General features: G+C 37.5%; 1 protein-coding gene across 5 annotated transcripts in view; it reads left to right on the top strand.

Moving 5' to 3' along the window:
- Nucleotides 1–20,982, top strand: part of pak5 (p21 protein (Cdc42/Rac)-activated kinase 5) — a 100,828-nt gene that overhangs the window by 46,343 nt on the left and 33,503 nt on the right. For all 5 annotated transcript variants that reach the window (XM_028439913.1, XM_028439912.1, XM_028439914.1 and 2 more), the window contains 2 exons: nt 13,744–14,583; nt 20,721–20,930. In XM_028439913.1, the coding sequence (XP_028295714.1) occupies nt 13,744–14,583; nt 20,721–20,930 (1,050 nt within the window). The remainder of the gene's footprint in view (nt 1–13,743; nt 14,584–20,720; nt 20,931–20,982) is intronic.

The raw sequence follows: 20,982 nt of genomic DNA, 5'->3' as shown, positions 1-20,982 counted from the left end.
ACAATTATATGGCTATAATGAGAATATTTAGTAAGTGGTTTGAATTATTACCAATAATCTCTTTAGTTTGTCATCAATACAATGTACAGCATTCAGGGAATAACTTGTACAAGAAACACCATGAAAATGTCAAATATAATCTATAATGTCAAATGAACTGACTATATAGCCGTGTATTCATTAATTATCTAAATGAATTCTTTTTTGTGTGACGAGAGAACAGATTTGTATGAGGACGGAGTATGAAGAAGAGCTGGCGTTCTGTTAATTCATGTTTCCATTTTCCAGCCACTCCTTAAATAATTTTTGCCCTCGTGTCTCAAATCTGTCTGTGAGAAATCTTGCTCACCCTGTGCATGCTGGGATATCATAAGCACTGTGTGACCCTGTTCCAGATCCAGTCAATGTATGAGATGATTGGCTGGCTGGATGTATGGAGGATACAGATCCACACATACAGCAGATTAGTTCTTTGCCCCAGATCTGCCAAGCTGCATTTTCTTTGACATTCACTCACCTCGTTATTACAGATGTATTTTATCAGTAACTAATGTAGTATTTATTATCCTAATTCAAGGCAGAAAGAGACTAGAATCTCAGAATAACTCCGTGTTCTGTGCAAGCAGACACCTTCACATACAGATACAGAAAGCATCTGTCTTTTTTGGCCCTATAACCTGAAGTAGATGGCATTGATTTAATCCTCTCTCACTTCTTACCCTTTGCTGCTGCTGCTGGTTCTGCTTCTTTCCTTATTTACTTCACCACTGAGTCTTCTCACATGGGTGCCATTTACAGCCACTCTCTACAAACCCTCGCAGATGCCTCACAGCCTTTGTCATTGTGTGGATTTTGGCTTTAGACGAATTGTTCTGTACTTAGCGGAGGCAGCTTTGCGTGGCCTGATTGTGGGTTTCCTGGAATGACAGTAAGGCTGCAAATTTTACACAAGAAAGATAATCAAGGGACAACTGATCAGACTGCTGTACTGTATGTATAATTTGGGAAACAGGAAATAAAGCAAAGTATGGGGGGGAGGGAGACAAAAAAGAAAAGACAATTTTCTTGACTGTGATGTTATCTGAAGGCCTGCCCTGTACTACCCCCATGTGGCCAGATTGTTCAATGCAACTACAAATATTTTATTATGTAGCCATAACTTTTATAAATAATATACTGAATGCATGCATTTGTATTGATGGACAACAGTTGAAAATTTGAGAAATGTTCATTAAAATGCATTGTCCCTGTCAAATAAATAGATAAATTGTAAAGTTACACTAACTGAAATATGTTCCTACTTAGTACTGGCAATAAATGATTATAATATTGTACAACAGAAATGACAATTAACGAATAAAAATCATTAGTTATCTGTGCAACAGATTAGTTCCCACTGCTCTTGTTTATATTTTATTGTTATTGTTATTTATTGCCTGTATTTTTATTTATTAGAAAACACCTGGCTAATAACTGGACAAAACTTTCCATTTTTGTCATGAAGTCAACTAGATCTGTTTGTGGATTTTAGTTCAGAAACTTTGCGTGGTGAACCTTGTCATCTCTCTATAAAAGCAAGAAATCATTGTCTGCGCGCGTGTGTGTGTATAGCACAATTCTCCCTGACGCTGTGTCTGTTCGACCTGAAACTTTTCGAAGAGCTTGCACATGGCCCCGTGGTGTGCATCCATTATTTTGGACTTATTTATTCTTGCAAAAATGTTTATTTGAATTTTATTTTTTTCAATGTGGGGACATGAGAGGGGGGAGGGGCGTCTGGATATTCTCTGACTCTGTGTTGTGAACACATGCCTGCAAAGTCTGTTTAAACATGCACATTTCTCCACGAACATAGCATTATAAACGCTGATATTTTCACCACGTGTTTATAACCTAATGTGCACCTTGGATGTACATGCCGCACACACACAGAGCCGTTTAGAGAGAGAGAGTTGCGACAACGGAAGTTCGAGATAGACTCAAATAGTTCCTGGAAGTTATTGGCGGGCAATGGCAGCGGCTGTGCTCACTGATTTTTTCACCATGTGTTCATAACCTAATGCGCACCTTGGATATACAGTATATGACATGTTTGTGTGTAATTAATTTTCCCACTTGGTTTTTTGACTTTTTTCTTGCCGAAAGAGGGTCTAAGGACAGGGGATGACATTTATTATCCATTTGTCCAGCGAACATTCGTGCAAACTTTATTTATCAATTTATCATGTGCATGTCCCATAGAATTAAACCAGGGAAATCGCTACTTACGTTACTTTGCAAACTCAAATATACCTTTTTATAATGCTACAGAGTATGTACACTTCTTTGTACATTCAATCTTCAAACACATACTCATTTCCCCATTATTGACAACTCTACTTAAGCTCCCGCTATATGAATACATACTTCCAACGGGCACTGTGCTAGTACATATAATTATTTTAATGTTGTTCAAAGGGAATCAGCGATCAGACGCAGCAAACTGTTCATTAGTCATTTTTAAGTTACAGTAAATGCTAACAATAGCATTCTAACATGCTTGCTGTTCTCATGGTCTTCAAAAAGCATTTGTAAAGCAATGACATCGACACTTTTACATTGTGGCAGTGGGCCTTGCTTTTACCTGGATTTTTTATCTTAACATATTCTCTTAAATATTATCATTATTGTTTTTTAGTGTATGAATGAGTATGTTGTGTGAGCTGCTCCCTGTAAGCGTGAAATTTAGGTCAAAAGCTTGTGAACTGAGTTGTCTAATGAGGAGAACTGGGATAAAGGCTGAAATGTTGGGGTGAGGTTGGGGCAGCAGTGTGTGGTGGGGGTTCAAACGTGCCGACAGGCCTCAGATTAATGAGTGTTAGTGTGTAATGAATTTACAGCGGGCAGCTGTCTGTTTATCCGTCTCAGAGTTGAGAAGAAGATTGTTGTGAGACATTCCAAAAATGTCCTCCTACTTCTCTTTCTGCATATAAGGCAGAAAGGTTTTATTTTGAAAGTCTTGAAAGAGAGCAGTAGACACCCTGAATCATTACTCCAGTTCACCGGTTGTACATGTTTGTGCATTCTCTTAGAATTTGTCCTATAGATGTGTTTGCAGCTTAATTCTAGTGCTTACAGAGATGGATATATTAGAGGGTTCAAGATGTTGGCTGCTTTATAATGCCTGGGGTCGGGGATTTCATTTGATCTGGCTGTGTGTTTATATTTCATTAAGCTTTTGTCCCCAATCCATTTTTACTGGAAACCAGTTCTGCTTCCATGTGTGACTCATAGGATGGTAAAGCTTGTAGATGTTGCAGCTAAAGGTCAAAGGGGACCGGGAGAGAATAGCCTGTTGGCGATAGACAAATTGTAATGTCTGGAGAAACACCAATATGATGTATATACCAATATACATAAGTGTGTGTGTGTGTGTGTGTGTGTGTGTGTGTGTCTCTGCCTATAAGGGACAGCACGTGTGAGTGAGTTCTGTAATGTGGCTTGTTTAGGGTTTTGCCGAACTCAACAATCCATCGAGCTGTGCTTTTTATGCTGTTCTGACAAATAGCAAAACCAGTGACTCCTGGAACAAGTATTTGAATACAAAATAAGTTATAAAATATAAATATGATATAGGCGATATTGTAATTTTCCATATCGCCAAAATAGAAATCTCGATATATCTTGAATCTCGATATATTACCCAGCTCTACAATTGGGTTAAAACCTTAAAGGTGCAGTCCGTGACTTTCAGGTCCCTCTCTCCCCCTCCCTCCCCGCTGCTCTCTTACCCTGCCTCCAAACTTTCCAAAGTCCCTCCCTCAGAGGAGCTAACAAGCTAACGTTAGTCTGACAGCAACATCACAGTAATATAACATGCATTGTTAAAAGCATATTACTGCAGCACTTCTCTCTCTCTCAATGTTCACACGCCTCAGCAGCAGCAACAACACAGTGTCACTTACAGCAGCCCACACGGAGGCTGCTGCGCGCACAGGAACAACACATGCACCACAGAGTTCTAGTGTAACAATTACAAATTAAACATAGTGTAAATCAAGCAGCAATACTTACCTTTCAAGCAAAAAAGTCACCAATTCCATCTTCTACTCCTCCAGACCATATACTGTAAAAAAAGACGGTGCTCTAGCTCCGGGAAAGGGGTGGGGCCTGTGAGCAACAGCTGTCAGACAGCCCATCAAACACAATCCTGGCTCTGATTGGTTCTTTTTGCTCGGCCGTGGTGCATTCTGGCAATCTGCCAAAGGCTGCAGGAGCAGCAGGGGGGACTCAATGAGTCTGTTTTTTCACACAAACTACTAGTTTGATGTAAAGTTGTCCTTACATAGTGACAGCTTTAGCAAATATGACAAAAAAGGCACTTTTATAAGAGTTGCAGACTGCACCTTTAAATGGGGCAGATCTGAGAAAGTAGGATTAACAGGTGTGAATATATCACAATACTGACCCATAATGTAGTGTATTATGGCTCACATATTGACCATAGTATCATAGAGAAGTGACCAAACAACCTATACTTAAAACTACTTAGCAGTTTTTACTTTTATTACAATTGGGCACAATATTAATTTAATTCAGTCTACTGAGATAAAACATAATGCTGTAGATTTGTAATAATGCAAGTGTGCGTGTAGAAATATCACTCTCTATTTTCCGGCCCTCTCTGACCTGAATCGTCTTATTTAATTACACTCACGCTCAGTCGTTCCTCCTGTTGGATGAGGTGATGGTTTATTAGCCTCTGTAACTAACAGGCAACAGGATGGCCCGGGGAAACAGGTCAGCTCACAGCTCATTAATCAGAGAGATGCTTCACAATTCACTCATTGAATAATATGCTTGGAATTTGCCAAGTTGGTACAGTATTTGTAGTTCAGTTAATAACCTGTCATAAACTCAGTGCTGTAAAGTCTTCCACTGGTGCATATACTGGTGGGTGGGTTCATGTGTCAGCCCACATACTGTATGATAGAACAGCAATGGGCAACTTTTATCACAGCAAGGCCACAAAAAAGTGATTTTGTGATCTGAGGGACCACATTATGAACATTCATGTCAGTATTTAAACACAATGACCAACCTGAGCATTAATACAGGGAATAACACTAAGTTTGTGTTGTCATTTCATGTGTTTTTGCTGTAATTACTCATGTAAAGCACATGTAGTTGTTGCCTTGTGTATGAAATGCACTTGCCTTGCCTTAATTTATTGTTTTTTATTTTTTGTGGTCCTTTTGTGTAATTTTTCCCCCCTATTTTTTTACGTTGTTGTCTTTTACCGTCATTTTATGTGTGTTCATGAAGTCACTATAGCGTATTTTCCTCTCAATTTGTTGGTTTGTTTTTTTTGTTGCTTTGTGTGTTATGAGCCAACCTGTGTATTATTGTTGTCAATTTGTAATTTTGGAACCATTTTTTTTGTGTGTATTCATTTCCTGTGCTTTTCAGAATCAGAATCAGAAAGATTTTGATTTGCCAAGTGCAGCTTAAAAACAGTACAAGGAATTTAACTTGGTAGTTGGTGCAAAGAACAAAAAACAAACCAGAAATAATAATAATAATAATAATAATAATAATAATAATAATAATAATAATAATAATAAAGGATATAGGATAAATACATAAATATAATATATACCAGAATTGGGGTCAATTATAATTGTAATTGTAATTTTAAAAATATGTCACTGTTGTAATTGTAATAAAATTGTAATTGGGTTTAGATAATTGACTTTGTAATTGTAATTGCCATGAACATTCTATAAAAATTGTCAATTTTAATTTAACACAAAACTGGGGAACCATGTTACAGTTCTATGTACAGTTCTACACATATGTAACAATTATTAAAATGTGTTTCACAGCTTATCCAGCTTTCCCACATTTTGCCATTTAAAAAAAATATAAATCCAGAGGTATACTAACACAAAAATTGCTCAGACGCCCACACCAAAAATATTAAAACCTATATTTTCATTGATTAGGAAGCCTAACGAGGTAACCAATAGATAGGAAATAAATTAAATTGATAGATATTTGTTTTTAGTGTATTTTACAGCTGATTTTGAACACGTTATCATAAGAGATGCTAACAGAAAGCTAACACAAGATGGAAGGTTAACTTTTATTAGGTTATTTATTTCAGGCTCAGTAATCGTGATACATTTTAATTAAACTCTAGTAATTGAGAACATAATTGTAATTTACTTTCTGAGGATAAGAAATAGTTGTAATTGAATTGTAATTGGAAAAGTTGCAGGTCACTGTAATCATAATTGAACATGGATAATTGAAAACATAATTACAACTGAAAAATTTAATTGACCTCAACCCTGATATATACAGTACACGAGAATATGCTGTCTCGTGTATATTTTTGTCATTTTGTATGTGCTTTTAACACATTTTGTGCATTTACTTCAGGGGACGCTCAAAATTAGAGCGAGGGCCACACGTGGCCCCCGGGCTTGCTGGAGCCTGAGGTCACAAACCACTCCTTCTACTTCACAACTAGGAGATAAAATGAACACTGCAGATTAGAAGACAGTGTCTTCATCATTAGGCTTACTGTACTCTGAGCCTTAATCAGTAAAATGGACGTCTACGTTGTTTTATTCATGGTCACGTAACTCACAAGGACGGTGTCGTTTGCAGAGCTAGCATTCAGTGAGCAGCGGAGAGGGAAGAGCAATGAGTCAGGCTTTGTGTGGGATGATTTGGTGACCTTAAAACGGGTCACTATCTTTTCTGAAATTGGAATTTTACTTCAAACCTACAGAATAATCCAAAACTACCACCTTGATACATAATCTGAAATATTCAAATTTCACAGTTTCTCTTTAATTCAAGGGAGGCAGCAATTTTTTTTTAAAAGGAGGAAAAACATTAATTTCAACAACCAGCATTTTCTCTTCGTTTGTGATATTGTTTCATTTTCTTACGAACACATACAAGACTATTACCTAATTGTAAAATATGTAACATGTTTGTAAAATTTAACAGTTATTCAAGATTTTACAAAAATGTACTTTATGCTTTATAAAAAAAAATAAAGAAAAAAAAGACTATTACAATACAAACACCAAATTTGCAGCATCTTTAACAAAATCCAACATGTGAAACTTGGACACATTTGTCACAATGTTTCAATGAAAGTAAACATTAAAAGAGGGTTCATATAAAACAAAAAAATCCTAACAATCGGAGTAATAAAATGCAAATTTCTGAATCTGTTGGACTACATAAAAAAAAAAGTGAGAATTTTTTTTTTTGTAAAATGCATGTTTTTTAAATGCAAACATGCGGTTTTGTATAATAATCAATTATCTGCAAAACTTTTAAACTAAACAATGCAGGTGATTTGAAAAATATTGATAAAACTGAGCCCATCGTATCATTTATTTACTTTAGAACACTTTATTTGTGGATTAATTTATTAGGTTTTATCAGGTGAATAATGTGGTTATGTCTGGTTTCATATTTAAAAAGTTGAGGCAAATAACATTTAAAAATGTTTAAGGCAGAATGCTTTTACCTCTCTTATCCAGCAGAGGGAGATAGAGTATAATGCATCCAAACAATGATCCTTTACTGAAATGTGAGGGAGTATTTTTTTTAAATCATGTACTCTTGAGTGTTTACTTGATGTTCTTCAAAATATCAACTGCTTATTTATTTTATATGTCTCTAATGAATAAATGTTGCACAGCGTGTGAACAGTTGATATGAATACAACCCTGTTTTTTCTTAATAATGATACATTAGGTTTATTTCACTGTACATAAAATAGATGTGTAATCTGCAGTTTCTTACTCCACCTTTCATTTGTTTGATTGCTCTCTATTCAGTGTTATTGAGTCTTTCAATTAATATATGTTTGAATTTTGCATTTTGTTGCTTTTCTCACGAGCTCTCGAATATCCATCTGTTCAGAATAAACAGTGAATAATCTTGTGTTTAGCAACTGGTCCCTGATGCAGAGATGCAGCAGCAGCAGTAGTAGATAGTAGACGTGTGTGTGTGTGTGTGTGTGGTACCCACGCTTGCCTGTTCTCTGCAGAGAGAGTCGTGACACATTCACACACTAAAAATGGAGCCTGCAATGGATTTCACACACAAAGAGGATGTAAGATGACACATATTATTATGTTTTCTTTTGTTATTCGTGTGTCACCTCACTGCTTCAGTATTCAACTATTGGCCAGTTTACAACTTTATGTGACTGAGTCTTAATAATGAAGTTCTATGGATTGTTTTGTGATGATCTGCATTGCATATGGCTGGGGACGCAGTCGGAGATTCCCACAGTGAAATGCTCTTTTCAAGCTTTATTAGACAGAGCGATGCAGCATTTGCTGCTGCTTTAATCGAGCATCATGTGTTAACCCCTTAGGACCTGATGCAGCATTCCTCCTGCCCCTGCTGAAGTGTTTCTACCACACTGAAGGCAATGTCACTTCATACTTCTATATAGAATTGTGCATTTTATTTGTTACATTTCACATGAAAAAAGTAGCTCAACATAAATGGCTTGTAATTGCTGAACAAAAGGCATATAAAATAATTTAAAAAAAATCCTGGGTTGATATAAATCCTTATGAATGAACATCTCTGGGCTTTTTCTCCTAAAATAACTAACTTGCATAAATAATGCACTTTTGAGAGCTTCATTAGCTTAGACGAGTTAAAAATGAAAAAAATGAAATTAATTACAGATTTTCTCTAATTTTTAGTTAATTATAATTTTTGCTTTGATTAGTTCAATATTGTAGGATACTGTAGATTCATATTTACTTTACATTGATTAAGTTCACCGTTAAGAATACTATATACTATACTATACTATAAAATATGCAAACTCGTCATCAAATCTAATTGACCTTAGTCAACACAATTTACAAGTTAATTAAACCTAATTTATCTAAGTCAACATAAATTACAAGTTAATGAAATGTAATTCAAATTAGTTTTATAAGGGAACTAGGTTGCTTTTTTTTTTTTTTCAAGTAAAGTCAACTTAGGATTCTTGAAACATCTTGTACATTTTCACAGGCCACTTTAAGTCCAGATTGCAGCATTTTCAATCTGACTCTTGACTAATTACATAAGGGACACAATGACCCGCCCTCTGGATCACATGATCACCTTAAATCCCATTCCAACAACTTTAACAACACCAGATCCTTTTTAAGGCAACTTAAGTCTAATTTAGCACATGAGAAGAAACAGAATGTAAAATACATTTGGCACAAACGAAGTTATTCATAAGAAAGTGTAACAAATTCCATCAGAACTCTTACTTTCACGTGAAGATGAAGATGTGAGTGGCCATGTGACCATAATTAGATGCAATAGTTGATTAAAATAAACCTGATAAAATCAGACGGCCAGTTTGGCCATAGAATAAATGTTCGCTCTCCGTTGTCCTGAAAGGAACTCAACAAAATAAATAAATAAATAAATACAAGCAATGCAGTGCAAAAACAGATCATCCCTTCTTTTTCACTTCCTCCTCTGTTGTCCCGGGACCTCTGAAGTCCAGCTTCCACCAGGGTAGGAGGAGTCACAGGAAGGGCAAGCTCATTAATTATCCTCCTCTCTGTTCCTCCCTCCATCTTCTCATCACACTCTCTCTTCATTACCAGCAAGGTTAATCCCTCCTTATCTCCCAATGAGCCTCATTTTTCATGGCTCTCTCTCTCTCTCTCTCTCTCTCTGTGTGTGCGACACTCCCTCACTCTCTCCTTCTCTATCCTTTCCCTCTCTGTGTGTCTTCATCATTCTTCTTTCACAGCTCCTCCAAGTTTTTCCTCCATCATCACTCTATATGTTTGTTATTGGACTCTAAAATCTTAAATTATATGTGACCTGCTCTTTTCTTTAGTTTTTCCTCCCTTCTTCTCATACTCTCAGCCCAAATACACTTATTCTTGTTGTTTCTTCATTATTTTATTCCCTAACAGAGGGTTTTCTCTTCCTCTCCTTCTCCCCCTGCCTGCATGTGCTTATATACCTTGAACAGGCCATGGGGAGTTGAGAGAGTAGATCTATTACTGCTTATCACAAAAGGACAGGCCAACGCTGCACGCCAGTGAAATATGGCTGCTGTCAGAGCTTCCGCTGAGGACGACTCGTGCACGCGGCTCCAAGAGCTGTAAGAACAGAAAGAGGAGGGAGTGAAAAGGGAGATGGGCTCAGCTTTGGCCCCTTAATTCAAATTAATGGCAAGATTTCCAGCCTTGATACCCACCACTTGACAGTGATTTGGCACACAATTAACCTTGCCTCCCTCTCCCTCCCCCCCATGCTACCTCGTCACCTCCTCGGTTTCATCCGCCACCTTATTCTCTAAGTCCCCGCGATCCACTGTACCTGTCATGCTCCCTGACACACTTTTATTCATTATGAGCCCAGTGGGGACAGTGATGTGTTATGGGATAGCTGACACACTGTGCTGTTGTGTGCCTATGAAAACTAAATATTTATGGTAAAAAAGCATCAAAATCTTTCAGAAATTTAGTATAAACAACATTTTCTTGCATTTATACCAATATTGTTGTTAAATATATACTAGAGCAGTGGTTCTCAAAGTTTTTATGGCTCAAGTAAAACACTTTCTCTTATTTCTGAATACAAGTTTGCTTAGAAAACTACTTAAAAATAACTAAAGACCACAATGATGGAATGAACGAGTGATAACATACTTTTGAAAGAATCTTATTTTGTAAATAAGTGGAAATAAACACTATTTCGTAGAGTGGTTCCCAACCATTTTTGGATGGTGACCCCGTTTTGATATCAAGAATTTCTGGTGACTCCAAAGACGTTTTTCACCTAGAATTAGTTTTTGATCATGTTTGAGATTAAATTTTTTTTTACTGCATTAGTTGAACTAGATTCACAAAGAAAAAAGACTGATTAAAATTAGTTTTAAATTTTCGGAAATTTCTCATTTAAACTCCAGGCGACCCCACTGGGGTCCTGGCCTCAAGGTTGAAAATTAATGATTTAGTGGCTCCTGAATACATTTCTTTCTATAGCTTTATCATTTCCTCTTTTTCTTCTCTCAAGTACCCCCTGTGCCATCGCGTACCCCCATTTGAGAAACACTGTACCAGTATATGTTAAGATGACTTTGATTAATTTAGTCTACTAGCTTCAAATATAAACTCATGCAGCTTTTAAAATTAACTTTGGTGTGTTTTTTACCTAATATTTTGAGGTCAAGCCTGTTTTATAAACCCTAACGGATTTCCATTTACTGTCTAGTTTATAGCCCCATCCGTCCTGCAGCCTCAGCCTTTCAGCGTGCTTTAACTCACTGCCATTAAAGACCTTTCACCTTGGGTTCCAGTCCACAGCACCAAACAGCCTACAGTTTCCCAATAGGAGAGAACAACTGGAGTGGGAAAGAGGAAAAAAAAGAGTGGTGGCACAACAGACTAGGAAGGCGTTATTATGAGAAGCAGAGGCAGGACTATCGGTAGTTGGTAGAAATTCCGATGCAGCATTTGAAGCTAAAAGGAAGTTGGTCTAGCATTGTTTTAACATATTTAGCGATATCTGAGGTCTACTACGGTCATTTGATTAACGTTGCAGTGGTCCAGTGGCATTTTCCTTTACGAAGGTGTAGAATAAAGCAGGTATTCTCAACTGGTGGGTTGGGACCCAAAGGTGGGTTGTGGACCTGTACTGGGTGGGTCGCGTACAGCTGGTCAAAACCAAATTAATACTTTATTTCTGCTGCACAGGATAATATATATATTTATATTTAAAAAAATGATTATACTGTATAATACGGTTTTTTAAAAACTTTAAACTAACTTTGGTTGGTTGAATTCTGGGTTGCATTTTAATGACCATGGCAAAATATGGATCCCAGGGTGAGACCAGCTGAGAACCCCTGGAATAACGCACACTACGACCTGTGCTGATCAGCATTTTTCGTTCTACTTTAGTAGAAGCTAAGAAGCTCATTTTTGTCCGACAAGAACAGCAGTAATACCTGAATTAACATTACTAACTGTAGTCACTAATTGAAATCATTACATCTTCATTGTATCAAGAAGTCCATCCATCCATTCCATTCGTTGTATATGTTGTAAAATCGCAATAAAGCTATCTATCTATCTATCTATCTATCTATCTATCTATCTATCTATCTATCTATCTATCTATCTATCTATCTACACACTCGCAACCCAGCGCTCCATCAGGCAGCACACACACAAATATCTGTTTATCTATCTGTCTATTTGTCTGTCTGTTTGTCTGTCTGTCTGTCTATCTATTTATCTATCCATTCATCCTTTGCCTGCTTATGGCCTATTTCAAGGGTGGTAAAAGTTCTCAAACTTTTCTTTGCTAAATTGTGTTTTTACATGGTTTGTTGGTGTTGTCAAGTTCTTTCTTAGAATTGTATGTGAAGACATTCTTTTCTCTCCTGATATAAATTGATGACTTGAAGCCTGTCGCACACAGTATACTGTGAGTGTACATGACGATAGGTGTAGGAAAGACAAGTGCATGTGACAGTCTGTAGAGAACTACGTGAGATAGGGTATCTTGATGTTCTGAGAGGTGATGATTATTGTACGGTTTTCTGCCTCAGCACATGTGACATGGTCAAACCACAGCAGAGACAAGTATGACACTTATTTGAGAGACAAGAAGGCGTGAGTGCTGTCAAAGGACTTCGGGAAGTTGCTGAGGTGTCATTCTCGACTAAGATTGTGCTTCAGGCGACGCCTACGGTGGTGGAAAGACAGCGTTTGTCAGTTTTTCCTGTGTGTTTTTATCCCCCGCCACAAAGTGTGGAAGGGGAATATAGGTTTGAGCTCCGTTCATCCGTCCGTCCGAGTTAAAGGGGACAGCTTTTCTCAGAAACTGTTTAAGATGGGATAACAAAATTTGGTGTGTGGCTTCAGCGTATCAATACCTTTGATGGAGTTTGAAAATGAGAAACTCGCAATCATTTTTTCCGGAGTTATTGCACGTGTTCCGTTTTTTTTTTTGGCGTTTTTTTTTTAATTATGAGTGGGGTTTTTTTACATCTGCAAGTAGAATTCAAAAATCCCCTGATTACATAAAAGAGGTTGTGTTGCAAAGGGGATCACCCCACAAACACAGGCAGTTGTAGCTTTACTTGATCATAACAAAATGCTCTCAAATAGATTATGGAAATTGAAATTCAAATAATCCTTTCAGCTCAGCCTCCTCTCAGCCCTGTGTAGTCAGAGCATGTTTCCATTGTTCTAATGCAGCATTTGCCATGTTGGGAGAGTGGCAGAGGGAATGTGTTTTGGTCCATCGCCCTCATGATTCAGAGGTCGCCTCACAAAAAGCGCATCCACTGTTTGTGCTTACAGATTGTAGTCTTAAAAGCGGCAGCTCTAGTTTGCTATGACTCACAACATGGCCATGTAAAGGGCTTTAACAGTAGGTGGGCGGGAATCAGGAGCACCCCTGATGAAAGCTGCCTGAGCTGCCTCAGCTTTGAAGCGAATGTGCATTAGTGTTAAATCTCGATCTGCTTTGAACCTTTTGACTATTAACGAGTCCCGATCATCCAACTGCAAATGACGCAAATCTGTTTTGGAGATATAGGGCAGTTTAGTTTCCATTTTACTCCTTAAATCCTGTCGATATTTGCCCCTTTCCATCTTACAATAACCAGTACACCATTGACATTAAAGACTGACACTATTAGACCCTCATGCTGTTTGTAAATCTCTCTTCTTTTAGACAATTGTTCGAGGGAACCGGCCTCCCAAAGATGCATCCATTAATGGCCTTTTGGAGGAGTTTGACAACATTTCAGTCACTCGTTCCAATTCCCTCCGAAAAGAGAGCCCACCAGGTCCCCATCAGGCTGGAGGTACCTCCAAGCCCCCTGGCAGTGGTCATCTCATGGCTCCCGAGGAGAATGGATTTAATCACTACTACTCTCGTTACTCATGTGACCTGGACACTTCCAGCAGAGACTTTTCTCTGGACCCTGGCAAGCCAAGCTTTTCCATAGATGGCGACTGGGCAGTTGGGAGGCATTATCGGTTCACAAAGCAGAACGGTCACTCGCACCCCATACGCAGTCACTTCTACCCAGACGCCATGCCTCAAAAAACTGAATATGGCAAACTTCCCCCGGACTACCACACTTACCTGGAGAGCAAAGGGCGCACAGCTGATGAGGTGGCTTCGACTGTGGGGAGCGGAGTGGGTTCTAGTGGCTACTATCGGGCTTCAGTGGGAGGCTCGTCTAGCCAGGACTATCGGGACACTTCGGTTGGCACACCATCCCGTGCCTCACTACACAGCGAGCAGATCAACTATCCAGACAGTGAGTGGAGTTACGGTGGCCTGCGGGACGATTATGACAAGCGACCTAAAAGTTCTTATGTGACCCAAACGAGCCCCACCCCTGCCATCAGGCAGCGATCACGATCCGGCTCTGGCCTTCAGGAACCAAACGTCCCTTATGCAGCGAGTGGGGCGTTCAAGAACCCACCACAGGCTCATTCATACAGCTCGTACACCTATCCTCGTCTCTCCGAGAGTCTCGCCAACTCACAGACACTAACCAAGGTAAGTAGAGCATTACATTCGAAATTAATCAAAACGTATAGTGAAAATGTAACTAATACACAAAGTAATGTGATTTTGATAGTGTTGATTTGTTTGAATAGAAATTTCATCGAAGTTGTTGTTGACAATAGTGACAAATAGTTGAGTAAGACAAAATGTTAACCAATAATGTATTTATGAAAAAACTCAAAAAATGTATTCATTTTATACATAGACTAATAATAAATAAATGTGATTGCGCGCAACATGTAAAATTTGGTCAAACTTTTGTGTCAAAGTGGGACTCGATAGTTAACCTTTCATCAGCAGATGACTTAGTTACCATGGTTACTGTAAAGGATCTGAAAGATATGTTGGCAAGATTAATTTCCATTTTCAATCTAATATAGTCAGCGCCTAATGGGGCAACTGCATGTAACTGGTGAAAAAAAAGATTTTTGAACTGTCCTAATCCTGCTACAATGAGCATGCTAAAGCTAACTGTCTTTCATAGGATGGAGGTGTTTTTGCTGTTATGAACCAAAGACATCAAACTTTAAAAGGCTGCAAAGTCACCTGGATATTGTGGAGTTTAAAGATATAACACATTTTACACATATGGTGTGATATATTTATGTGGACCAAATTAACTAAAATTTAGTCGATTAAAAAAAAGTCGCCTGAAACGAGACTAAACCTGAAAACATTGCTCATGACTAATTAAATTAAATTTGACTCAATTTATTTTGAAGCACAACAGACTGTAAACACCCAAGTAATAGAAGTGAATTGTGGTAAAAAAAAAATTTAAACATAAGAAAAAGAAACTACAGCCAAAAGAAGAGAGACTAAGAACTAAACAGCTCTACATGCTTTGTCTTGCAAATATTAAATATACAGATTTGGCTTTCATTCTTTGACATCTATCGAGTTTGATTCTTTCATTCTTACGACACAGTTATGGTGCGTAGCAAAAATGTATAGATGTGGATCATCAGCAAAAAGGAGAAGTGTATTTAAATGATGTGAGGACACTACCATTCATTCATGCAAAGAGCAAAACCTAATGTTTGATATTATAATCACTGCCTATCCAGCTGTGTTTGGAAATGTATAGGTCACGTTTGGAGAATTAATGTTTCCAAAATTCAATTGTTTGTTAAACCAGCCTGGAAACATGCCTTTTTTATTATTTGCATTTGGTTTTGTTGCCCTTAAGCTTTGTGTTGTATGTGTAACAGCTGCACTGTAAGTGTGTTGGCTCTATGGAAATGGTGCGGTCTGTGTTGTGCTCCAGTGGAGCAGTGGGAGACACCCCAGAGATACTTCAAACACAGCATCTATAGATTACTGCCGCTGTAATGTGGCCATATGCTTCCAGGACACGTGTTTTTTTTTTGTTTTTACTACGGTTAGATGATCACAAAGAATAAGCACAGTTGTTACACTTCATGGAAATATAATAGAAGTACTAGCGGGAGGCTAAAGATGTCAGTCAAGGAAACAGCAGGGCGACTTAAACAAAGAGTGTAGCCTCTGTGCGGTGATGGTGTCGCAGTCTTTATAGCGAGTAATGCAAACATAGCTCATAACCATCCATTCTTCACACCACGAGTCCAGCTGAAGAAAAGTAGGTTTGCTGATGTAGATCCCAGGGTGCCTTGATGAAAAACCATTTAACCTCCATGCCTCAGTAAATATCCACTCAAAGCAACAAAAAAAAAACAAAAAAAAAAAGAAAGAAAGAAAAAAAACGGTTTGAGAGAATGCAAAGGAAGCAGAAAAGTGATGCAGCGAAGGTCATTTAGTAACATATGTTTTGTTATTGCCACTTTTCGAGGTGTTGCACTTGAAGAGGCACGCTTATTGTAGTGAAATTGTACAGCGTGTGTGAGGAATGTAAAGAATGAAAATGATGAAGGATGAGTTCTCCTTCAAAAGGAATCTAAGGATTCTGTTGGTAAGAGTTATTCTAAGATTCAAACCAAACTCTATTATATATATTATGGAAATGTAATTTCTAAACATTCAAAACAGAAACAAGGGCAAACAAAACTCATTAATAACCAAAGATGTAAAGAGTACTGATACAGTATATCCTACTCTAGCACAAGTACTGTTTCTTGATTGAAAGTACAAGAAGGTCATACGTATAATATTCAAGTAAAAATAAAAAGTAGCTGAATTAAATATTACTCAAAGTAAAAGTTAGTAGTTACTTTCACACACACACCCCGCCCCCCCCCCCCCCACACACACACACATTTATTGCCATGGTTCCCTTGCATACAGTAAACATCTCATGTATAAACTTTAAAAGGCACAGACCAAATCTACCACAATTTTAACTTAATTTATTTTCCATAAAGGCATCTGTATAAAATAAAAGGTTTGTCAACATGTACAATTATTTTTTAAATAAAATAACACCAATAAATTCAATTAAAAATGAATCTAAGTATAGCTACATTTAATAACTCTAAAACTGATGTTTCACGTTTTAATCTGATTGGTCAGCGATGATGTGATGCATTTGATTGTTGTCTGGTCATTTTATTTTTTGTAGTTTTACAATGTCTAAAAAAACGTATACAATTTACTCTGTAACTATTGGGTGAAGAAATGTAATGAATTACTTTACTTATTTTAAAATGTACTTAAGTACAAGTAGAATTACTGATTTAGTACCGATAAAAGCAACTCAATTCTAGTAATGTGAGTACTTTCACCTCTGTTAATAACTATATTGATTTCAGATTGATTTTATACACTGTCCACACAGATTGATTTAGCATTTGATGAGCAGATACTCAGCCTTAACATGAATGAAAAACCTATTTTTTTCCACATTGTTCAACATATAGTAACATCTGCACATGCATTGAGACAATGTATTTTTTTTTTTTCTTAAAGTAAGTAAAACCAGGATTACATGAGTCCCTGCAGACTGTTTTTTTTTTTACTGTCGAGCTGAGAGGTTTTGCAGCAGTGGTTTGGAGAGAAGAACAAGGAGTCACCTGGCAGCTTAACAATCACTATTCTCCTTGATGCATGGACCTTGTAATAAAACTGCCTCTCTCTCTTTCTCACTTTTCTCCCCGCTCATTCACTCTGTAGCTTTTCTTCACGTTCGCTCATTCGGCCCACGAGCACTACTGTAGTAAATCCTCCTTCCCTCCTACCCCGCTGTTGTCGAGAGCCGGCAGTAACATTAGACAGCTCCAATACATCCCTGCACTGGCTCTCTCTCTCTCTACTGCCTGTGTGTTTTGTGCTAAGTGTGAACTCAGTGCCGCAGCTCTCAGTGACAAATTGATGTTGTGGCACTTTCCCTTTCTGCAGCCTTAGCATAAAACTGGCCCCACGATGTTCCACCGTGGAATTCAATTTCACAGTTGAGTTAGGTTGTTGATTACCCTGCCAAACTCAGATTAATGCGCGTTTAACCAACATGGATCAGGAGACCCTTGGCTGACAGCCAGCTAGCGGCGCCGGCCAACGATACAGGGACACGGCCTCCCAGAAAACCCCCCCCCGCACACACACATACATACACACCTGCCTCAGAGTGATTGATTAGCAGAGTTCATGGCGTGTAATTATACACCATCCCAACTCATCAGGCTCCTCCCCCTGACCCTGTCTCAACATGGGTGTGTGGACGCCTGCAAAAGAAAGAGAAACAGTAAATAAAAAGGGCAATTCTAGAATTTAAGGAAGATTAAAATATTGTGGTTGTATTCTTTTTTTTTAAATTATTATTAAAGATGTGAAAACGCACATTTAATTTGGTCTTTGCAGAGTAATGGAAGCTTCAATTGCAACCACATGTAATATTTCTCCCCTATTGTAAATCATTATTTTTCTTTTTTGGTGTAGTTCAGAAATAATAGAAATAATAAAAAATAAAATAAAAAATGAGTAGTTTCTGTAAGAACTAAAACTAAAAACCTAGTAACAACCAAATTTCTTTTAAATTGTTTGTTTTAAGGGAATTACAAGCACACCCATTAAAGTCCTGGCTTTAACTGATTAGCCTAGTTTAGCATGATAATGAGTGAAGCTTGGATGAATATACAGTATTATATGGAGTAAAGGCGAGCATTTGTGCATGTTGCAGTAGAATTGTTTATTTACTTTAATCTGTTATTCTGGAAATTTGAAATACCGGTGGAAAAAAAAAATAATCAAAAAACAACTATTCACTGTATGTGGACATGACTGTTTTTGAAATAAGGTCGATAAATGTGGTGACTTGCTGAATCCAAACATAATGAGCTGTGAAATCAGCTCGTGTCAGAATGTGTTTGGTGTTCAACCTCGTATGCCTTTTGAATTGAGTCAATAAGTCTTTGTGTTCTCCACCACATTCTTTAACTTAGTAGTGTTTATGTGTTAACAATGGAGACTTTGGTGTTTCTTAGACAGCAGCTTTGTCTCAGATCTCAAAGCTCACTGGAATGGAGCTGCTGAGAAACAATTATGAGGTTCTGATAGTCACGCGCAGCTCTTTTCTCATAAACTAAGACATTTTTTAGGTATAAATAGAACTGTAGGAAAACAAGCAAACTGACCATTGCATTTATGACTTACGGTGTTGATTTTGTGTTGTATAAAAACAACATTTTTTTTTCTGAGATAAGGCTATAGTAAGGCATGAAAGTGGGAAAAAAATGTAATTTGTTTTCTGAGATAAGGCTAAGGCATAAAAATGTAAAAATTTCCCCAAAATAATTCTGAGATAGAGATATTTTCTGTCCGAGATAAAGCTATAAAAAGGCATAAAAATGGAAACTTTTTTTTTTTTTTTCTGAGATAAGGCTATCATTAGATCCAACAAAATGTATAAAATATGAAAAACACTCAAACACGGAGCTAAGGCTATATCAGGGGTCTGCAACCTGCGGCTCTGGAGCCTCATGTGGCTCTTTGACTCTTTTGCAATGGCTCCCTATAGCTTTAAAGAAAACCTATTGAAATAAAGAGTTGTTATTTTCCAACAGAGGCTATTATTGATTAATGATAAATAAAATCAAGATATAACAATTTGTTAACCTAAAAATAAATCACGTTGTGCAATGACTCAGCACCTTCCTACTTCACTTCCTGCAACATCTACAGACCATCAACTTTCCTGCACCTGTGGCTAACCTTAAGTTTTAAATCCCTGGTAAATAACTAAACCAACAAAAACACTATTCTGGAAGAAAATAGAGATTTTAATAGTGTGGGAACAGATTAATTTAACCATTAATGTGCAGGTTAAATATGCATGTTTTATGTGTGGCAAGAAATGAGAAATTAGCATGTGTTGATCACATGATCATGTGTTATCAAACTTCAAGTTACTTTTTGTGGCCCTTTAAATACATTAACTAAAAATAATCTTCTTTATATAACATTGTGTTCATGTAAACTGAGATGTGTAAGAATTTGAAGATGGAAGATACTGTTTAGTTGTTTTTTCTTGATGTTAATTTATTTCATTTTATTTTAATCTGTTTTTAAGTTGCCATTTACATGATTAATATAAATCAAATCATGAAATCAAGCATTATTCTATGTCATTTTAACGGTATAGAATTTCATTCACTGTATTGTCTTCATTGAGAAGGTTTTTTTTCCGGCTCCAGGAGGACTTTAATCCAGGTGAGATGAGGCAAAATGGCTCCTTTGAGAGTAAAGGTTGCAGATCCCTGGGCTATATAGTAAGGCATAAAATAGAAAAGATTTAATAAAAAATACTGAGATAAAGCTATAGTAAGGAATAAAAATGACGAAAAAAAATAATTCTCAGATAAGGCTATCATAACGCATACAAAATTAAAAAACACCCAAATTTCAGAGGTGATAGCATATGTGGACATATCTGCCAGTCATTGGCTGATCTCGTCAGATCTCAGACGCTAAGCAGGGCTCTGCTTGATGAGTACATGAATGGGAGACTGCCAAGCGTTCCACTTTCCACAGTGCTGTGGCATTTCATTCAATTCAGCTAGTTCCAAAAGCAGGAATGACGCACAAACTTTCATCCACACACTGATTTTATTTGTTTAAAACTTTTAGACTATTATTAATTTCTAATCTCAGTTTAATAGTAAATCCAACTCCTAGAGGCTTTTTGACCTGAGTTGCCATCATTCTCTTCTCACCTCCAGGTTGACTATGAGCGTCCATCCCGTGAGGATTGTCCCCCAGGTGCTATTGGTGATTCCTACCTTCGAGGGCCACTAAAGCTACCTCAGAGCCACTCCAAGCCGCCCGGCTATCCCCCAGCACACTTACCGTACCCTCCAATCTTCCATCATTACAAACCCTCGCCCTACCATCACCCTCCGTCCCAACCAAGCCCGCCCTACACCCCGCAGGTATAGTAACCTCTCTACTTTACATTACGTACACATATTACAACATACATGA

The sequence above is a fragment of the Gouania willdenowi genome, chromosome 24 (genome assembly GCF_900634775.1).
Source record: "Gouania willdenowi chromosome 24, fGouWil2.1, whole genome shotgun sequence".
In the NCBI taxonomy this organism is placed as follows: domain Eukaryota; kingdom Metazoa; phylum Chordata; class Actinopteri; order Blenniiformes; family Gobiesocidae; genus Gouania; species Gouania willdenowi.
Note: the sequence above shows the minus strand (reverse complement) of the source record. Positions and strands in the feature narration are given on the sequence as shown.